The 8,148-nt window shown below is 39.0% G+C and overlaps 1 protein-coding gene across 2 annotated transcripts in view; it reads left to right on the top strand.

The window, feature by feature from the left end:
* The window catches only part of ACS (acetyl-CoA synthetase), a 39,848-nt gene extending 35,657 nt beyond the window's left edge, over positions 1 to 4,191 (top strand). For both annotated transcript variants that reach the window (XM_087676621.1, XM_087676622.1), the window contains exons 13-18: positions 2,581 to 2,649; positions 2,735 to 2,910; positions 2,998 to 3,054; positions 3,253 to 3,343; positions 3,637 to 3,735; positions 3,872 to 4,191. In XM_087676621.1, the coding sequence (XP_087532747.1) occupies positions 2,581 to 2,649; positions 2,735 to 2,910; positions 2,998 to 3,054; positions 3,253 to 3,343; positions 3,637 to 3,735; positions 3,872 to 4,057 (678 nt within the window). In that variant the 3' untranslated portion in view covers positions 4,058 to 4,191. The remainder of the gene's footprint in view (positions 1 to 2,580; positions 2,650 to 2,734; positions 2,911 to 2,997; positions 3,055 to 3,252; positions 3,344 to 3,636; positions 3,736 to 3,871) is intronic.
* Positions 4,192 to 8,148: the final 3,957 nt, after the last annotated feature.

Raw genomic sequence — 8,148 nt, forward strand, 5'->3', positions numbered from 1 at the left:
GGTCATGTATTTACCAAGATCTAGGATATCTGCAAACTTATGGATGGGTACGATGGTATGCATGGTCCACTTGTCTAGGAAGCCTTCCACTAGAACCTTGTTGAACATAAAAACAAGGAGAGGAGCCAAATGTCCATTGCATAAATGAAGTGCTCACCTTGTGTACCTATGAGAGAGAGAGAGAGAGAGAGAGAGAGAGAGAGAGAGAGCAAGCTTGATAGCTTTTTATAGAGTTTTTGTTCCTGTAGTATGTTCTTCTGATAGGCTGCATGTGAGTTGTTGCCATTCAGCTTGGTTGACGGGAAGGCCTGATGTAAATATTCCCATACATCAATTTACACTTTTTCACAAAAAAAGGAGAGAGAGAGAGAGACCAAATGCGTGTACCTTAGTTGGTTAAGTTGAACACATGTTGACCAAAAGGTCTTGGGTTCAACTCCTACATTCAACATGGCCATTTAGGATAGATGTAGAAAAAAGGGAGATTTAAATCCACGTCAATGGGTAAGTAAATTAAGTGGCTTACAACGAGGGTAGCCACGAGAGAGAGAGAGAGAGAGAGAGAGAGAGAGAGAGAGAGAGAGAGAGAGATCTTTGATTCAGCCTCGGGTATCCGTGGCCATGTGGCATGTCTGTTCGAGGATTTCTTCCATGGTATCAAAAGCAAGGAAGAAAGGAAAAAAGAGAGAGGAGATAGAAAGACAAGGAAGAGAGGGAAATAAAACAAGTGTATCATGTAATGACTATGGTCCTGCATTAAACCAAGCAGTAACAAATGTTTTTTGAATGAGTGTAAGTCATGGAGTAGCCACATAATAGATAACAACAATTGCAAACATTACAAAAGTTGCCTACCATGATAATAAGCCTGTTATGCAACTAATATTACCACGAATTCAAGTGGCCAAATTTAATAAAAAGGCATCTCTAGTACACTAACATGTGGCAAAGCCCAATCCAATGAAAGATATAAGTAAGAATGTTGCAGCTAAAGTGTGTCAACCTGAAGCACTCTTCAAACCCAAGCATGACAAGTAGTCCTGTAGTGTCGTATATTTCCATACTCTAGATATGAAATGTCATACTTTCCTAGCCAAAGTTGAAGAGACAATGGCTATGAGTAATCTTATGTAGCCACACCATATCACTAGTAGGGATATTTCCTACAAAACAATTCTGGACAAAAACCTCACTCGAATGTGGGATTTCAGATTCCCAATACTATAAGAATCAATCCTGCAATTTTGTATGGCCATCTACACACCACTCATGAGCACATGTGTTTGGCCATTTTGAAACCTATTTTTTTTCCTCAACCACCTTATGATACACATCTCATTTGATGAAAGCTGCAGAAAATCATCAGGATTGACAGCCTTGCCAAGATGCTCATTTCTTAAATCAAGGAGTGTAATTTTCTCTTTTAGCCTAGACCAGAAGAAGTTGTAATTTTTGTATATGGAAGTTAATACGACCGAAGGGGTAACTGTTGTTTGTCAAGGAATGGTTCAACTTACATCATCTTTAGAGCCAACCTTGCCAATGTGCCATTCTACTTAGTTTCTTTCTTGACAAGGTTTATCTGGCCAATGCATCACTCTAGAGCTAGCCAACACTCGAGCTCAGAAATAATTATCATTTTTTGGATCCAAGGGCCCAATGGATGCCAATGAATATGCAAACAATAAGGCCCTCAGGTAGTTGTTAAGTGTGATAATGAAAATCAATGCTGACTTTTTAAGTCTGTGAGTAGCATCTAGAAAATTCCACCAAGAGACTTGGATCTATGTAATGCGATGGAAAGCACCCACCTCTTCATTAGAAGGTTTCCTATATTTGCTGTTGCTGCTCTGAACATGTCAAGGGCCAAGACTAAGAGCTAACAATTTTTTTAAACAAAGGTTCATGAATTAATGTATATCAGATGCACAAGAGGCTGTTTTGCCAGCATGAAAAAGCCATATGGAAAACTAAAAAGAAAACAAAAACAGCCACCGACTACTAGCAGAAAATGAATATGTGCACACGTGCCTGCTCACACTTGTGTGTGAGCATGTCTCTCTGTGCGTATCCCCAACTGCAAGGTGTCTATCAATGGCTAAATTTTGAACATACATCATTTGTAAATGTGCTAGCTAGAAACATATTTGTCATATGTTCTCTCAATTTCTCAAGTGAGTGACATCATGCCCTCTTTTATGCACAATTTGTGTTGTTAACCTCCCCATTTAAGATGTGATGGACCCGTATCCTCTTTTATGCACAATCTGTGTTGTTAACCTCCCCATTTAAGATGTGATGGATCCGTATCCTCATGCCTAAACTAAATTGCTCATACCTGAAACTTGTGCATATGTCTCTGGTCTCCGTCTCCATGTCCATCTGTCTCTAATTGCCATATTAGCGTGTATGATTCTGCTAAAGACAAACTGACTCGCTCAAACTTCTTGTGGTGCACATGACTACATCACAGAAGATTGTTGTGTTGAATGGAAAAATTGTGCAATGTTTTTGTGTGTGAAATATTCTAGTTGCTTGACTTGATTCTGGTCATAGGACTAATCGTGATTAGGTGGACAGATAACTCCTCTGCCTGGTGCATGGCCTCTCAAACCTGGTTCAGCCACATTCCCCTTTTTTGGGGTCCAGGTATGAACCCTACACTCTGAGCAAACAATTGCTGTTGCAGGCGTTCTGTTAAATGAGATGACCGCTGCTAGCTTCTGTTTGGCAGCCTGTCCTTGTCGATGAGAATGGCAAGGAGCTTTCTGGTGTATGCAACGGTTACCTTTGCATAAAGAGCTCTTGGCCTAGTACATTTAGGACACTTTATGGAGATCATTCTAGATATGAGACAACATACTTTGCACCTTTTAAAGGCTACTATTTTACTGGAGATGGATGCCATAGGTACTTGACTCTCCAATGGCTTGATGGGTAACATCAATATTGTAGTCAGCATCTTTTAATAACCTTTATTGCTTTTATGTTGACAAGGGATGCGGATGGTTATTATTGGCTAACTGGCCGAGTGGATGATGTCATTAATGTGAGGTATGCATAGTCCATTTGAGTTCAGCTCGTTCTTGACATGCGATAAAACTAGCTAAATCTAAATAGATAGGTATTGAGTATTATAATGACTGGATTAAATTTTTCCAATATTAGTGTGTGTTGTGGCATACCGTCTTTTATCACTCTTTTGAGTGAGTCAACATTTGCTCTCATCCATTGTCTCTTTCTCAATAATAGTGGACATCGTATTGGGACTGCGGAAGTTGAATCAGCTCTTGTATCCCATCCAGACTGCTCTGAAGCAGCAGTTGTGGGGGTTGAACATGAGGTAAATTGACTACCTTATTTCTTTCTGCCCTTGCCCCGCTTCTATTTCTGCAGGGCCTTTGCCTGGAGTGAACAAGGGTGCATAGATGTATATGCTGCTAGAGTGTCTAACGTGTTCTTGAGATCACTAAATCCTCTGTTTACTCTCTGCAATGAGTCACCTGCATCAATATGGTGTGTTATGAAATGATGTTCAAGTTGTTTGCAAATCATGCCCTTGCTGTAAGGGTGTGAACGAGACTGTCATCACTTGAATTCTGATCTTTACCTGTGTTCTGGTCTTGAACATGGCAGGTCAAAGGACAGGCCATCTATGCCTTCGTGACTTTAAGAGAGGGCATTCGTTACAGTGAGCAACTCCGTTCAAGTCTCAAGCATGCAGTGCGCACACAGGTCTCTCTCTCTCTCTCTCTCTCTCTCTCTCTCTCCCCGTCCGTGTGTGTGCTTGCACGTGTGCGTGCAGAGACACATGTGCACAAGTTTGTCCAGTAGTGAAAAGATACTTACTTCATACCGTGCACTTCTACAGATAGGAGGATTTGCAGCACCTGACAAGATTCACTGGGCACCATCTCTTCCAAAGACAAGAAGTGGAAAAATTATGCGAAGAATACTCCGCAAGATTGCCTCAAAACAACTTGACGAGCTCGGTGATATCAGCACTTTGGCTGAACCTGGAGTCGTTCAAGAACTTATTGATCTCACTGATGTGTGAAAAACTGAAGCCTGGATGCAGTATTTTGGGGGTTTACAGATCAAATTTAAATCCCTCAAGGGCAGTTGGGGCACATTCCAATCATCCAATTTGTATTCTCTTTGAAGTATTGATGCGATGAAATGTTGTACCTATTCTTTCTTGTATGATATGTTTTCTATTTGTGCTAAATCTGAAAGTTATACTCAGTCCTGAGAAGCTGGAATGCATGCCATGGCACCAGATGCGTAGGGATTGAATCGAATAACTGCTTACCACTAACGAAACGGAACCAACAAGGGTACCGGCTTAAAGATCATTTGAATCAAGGCAAGTAAACTTGGCTGTTTATGATTAGATTCACTGGCAATCCAGTGCAAGCAAACAGCAAGACATGTATAGGATGAATGCGGAGGTGCATGGCCATGGGAGCAAGGAATTACTGAAAGTTGCCTTTAAAAACAGCGAGCCAGCCAGCTAACCTGCTTATGTCAGGTTTTCCATCCATAACACTACTAGAACATTATTTCCAAGCGGACAGAATACTAGATACGGTTTCAATATGATCAGTGAACGGCAGCGAAATAGCCACATATATTGTCATGGACAGTTATCGATTTGACACGCGCAGAGGAGGCTGTTTTGTTTGAAGAGCCAACACTGGCACTAGTTGCCGCTTTCCTGGGAGTAGGTGCCTGTCAATGTGTCTCCATAGGTTTGATATTCTGTTGCCTTTGAGCAAGGGTTGTGCAACCAATACCTACCATCTCTCGGGGCTTTTCAAGAATACTCTGTATGGAACAAGGGAATGCACATGTTGGGCTTGTGGACTAGTACCTACAGAACTTGTAGCACGTGTAAACATGGGACTGGAAGTTGAGCAATGTAGAATTATCTTAGTACTAACAAATGTTTTAACACTGATTTGCCCATCTTAGGGAGCAAGCCTAGTGGAATATCGCATGGTAGCCAAAGCAGTTTCTTTGGGAGGAGCTTGGTGTTGAGCCCAACCAACATATGCAATACTGCCACTGAAATACACGTCATGTTAAGACTCCTAACCGTTAGAGTATCTAGCGAGAAGGTTAAAAGAATTTTGAGCCACCCTAACCAATGGTATAGGAAACTTTTTGAGCGGGTACAGCTATGGAGAAGTGGATTTGTACATGCAAAGATGGGGATGTGTAAGTTAGTACCCAAGAAGGTGGATGGCAAACTAGGTAAGTCCTGCAAAACTCACTTACACATGTTTTTTGAGCCACTCTAATGAATGGGTTAGGAAACTCATTGAGTGGGTACGACAGTGGGGAAGTGCATTTGTACTTGCAAAGATGGGGATGTGTAAGCTACTACTACCCAAGAAGGTAGATGGTGAACTAGGTGAGTGGTGCAAAACTTAAACTAACACATGTTCCCTTGGAATTTCATTAAGAGTATATTTTTCTTCCTTTGAAATCACACTCAACAATGGGGTTCACAATACCATTCCAATACAAGCAATTGATTTCTAATGCCTTACTCATTTCTTTAGCAACTCCTTTATCATTGAAGCTCATGGCAATAAGGTAAGAAGATAGGGAAAGTAATTGAAATGTTTTCAAATCACACTAATCAAATATACCTCTAGATGTGAAAAGATTACGGCCTAACAAAAAGGAAATTTTAGCCACATCAATTATCCCAATATAGGATAAAGTTCCAATAGTCTTAGAGCCTTATAGGCTCTCTTTTCAAGTGACTTTGATTACTAAAACTAGAAAAGTAAATATTATTTCTATTTTCCCATAGTCTTACATCCTTATAGCCTCTCTTTCCAAGCGACTTGATTCCTAAAACTTGACAAGACAATATTGTTTCTATTTTCTTGTAGAGCTTGGGGCATAGCTAATCTAATAGATTGTATTGCCAAAGCATTTGTGGGGTCAAAGTTTTTGACCAAATAATATTCTCCTTGCCATAAATTGCCAATGAAGAGTCATTGCTTCTAGAATGATCCAAGATTTTTGCCCGTGAAGTCATTAGTTGAGCAAGGGATCTATGAATTTGAATCTTGGTAGTAGCATGTGCTTGTATCAGGTCATAACCAAAGAGTCCCCAAACCACAAAAATTCTTGTTATTCAAAGCCAATAAATCTACACACATACAATCCCATGGGCCCAATATCCTCCAGACAGTACCTCTAAAGCAACTTGGCTCTTAATGTTGTTGCTTCCTCCATGGGATTGGGGAGGTTGCGACCCCCATTTTAAAGTGAAGCCTTGAGTACGTCCATGGTTGTAGGTGTTGCTGATAATCCAATTTGATTCACAAATTCATAAACTATAAATGAAATTGGAATAGAACACAAGAAGAATAGAGAGATAAGAGCACAAGAAGAGTATGATAGAGATTGGGTAATAATTCCTCCCATACAATGAGAGGGTTCTTTCCAATGCATGCATTTATAGATTTTTCATTACTCTTGTGCCCAAAATAACAAATTGCATTTATGCTTTAAAAAAAAAAATGGCTCCCTAATATGTAATCAATATCGAAGGAGTTTTTACAATATCTTGAATATTTGGGCCAAAAAATAATTATATTACCCAATCTTACAAGTATATGATAAAATGTTTAAAGCTTGGAAGCATACAATAAAATATCTAGCACTTCAAGTGCATAAATAATAAAATTAATTATTAGTGCTTTGTCTAGTGCTTCATATCTTTCTCTAAATCCTTGATCTAAATATCTATCGCTAACACAAAAAAAATTAATTCTCTTGATGTCCACCTTGCACAATGTGGTCGGTGCTACACGTTCTTACATGTAACAAGTCACAATTATGTGGTGAATTGATAGAACATAAAAGTTTCACATAAAAATCTTGGTCACTTGAAGTCAAAAGTCAAATAAATAAATTAACATTCGTAGCATTACCTTAATCCACAATTTCATAGACGAAACAAAATTGGAATAAAACACAAGAAGAATAGAGAGAGGAGCACACCACAAATTGGGTGCAGTCATTCCCCCATGCGCTGAGAGAGCTCTCCCCAATGCATGTATTTATAGATTTTTCATTACTCTTGTATCCAACATGACAATTTGCATTCCTACTCTCTTTTTGTGAATTGCTCCCTTCTTTCTAACATCTAATCAATATTCAAAAAGTTTATACAATATCTTGAATATCTTGGGCTAAAAAATACTTATGTTGCCCAACCTTACAAGCATATAATAGAATGTCTAATACTTGGAAGCATACAATAAAATATTTGACTCTTCCAATACGTAAACAATAAGATTAATTATTATCGCCTCATCTAGTGCTTCATGTCTTTCTCCAAATCTTTGATCTAAATATTTGTCATTAGCACAAAACACATTAATCCTCCTAATCAATGCGATTATGCTATACGATCTTGCGTGCAAGAAGTCATAGTTATGTGGTAAACTGACAGAAAATAAAAATTCCACGTAAAATAACAATAGGTGCTGCAAGTCTGCTACTTCCAAACTTTCCCAATACAAACTTTTCGACAGTTAATCCCATTTCTTTCTATCTCCCTTGCTCCACCTAATAAATGGCAAGTAAAAAAGGAGCACGGAAAAAATGAACAAATCCAAGATTTTTAGTTTTACATGTATAGCTAGCTTGTCAAGGACTAGTAGTTTCTATTTTCTCTTATTTTATTTAGCACACAAGAGGTATCGCTTCATTTTAGAGTGCTAACTTCTATGGGTAGACCCAAATACTTGAATAGAGTTATTCTATTCACAAGCTCCCTTTCCATTGAATGTTGTATAAGTTCTCTTTAGTTATAATAATGAGCTTGGATTTCCTATAGTTAGTGGAAAATCCTATTTCTTGCTCATACAAACTCAACAACTCTAGGGCTCTCTCCAAAATTTCATTTTAGGCTTTCAATGACATGAGCAAGTCATTTATAAAACCCTAGCCAATTAGATATTTCCCTTTGTGTTGAATACCCTCTAATTTCTTTCCTCTATCATAGATTACAGAGTAGGCATGAGAGAGTACTCAAGAGAAAGAAAAAGGAGGCTTCACCCACATGCTCCCACATGCTCCCACACACACACACACACACACACACACACACACACACAC

Source organism: Lygodium microphyllum, chromosome 4 (genome assembly GCF_053477565.2).
Source record: "Lygodium microphyllum isolate KBCC chromosome 4, Lygodium_microphyllum_v1.1.10, whole genome shotgun sequence".
Classification (NCBI taxonomy): Eukaryota; Viridiplantae; Streptophyta; class Polypodiopsida; order Schizaeales; family Lygodiaceae; genus Lygodium; species Lygodium microphyllum.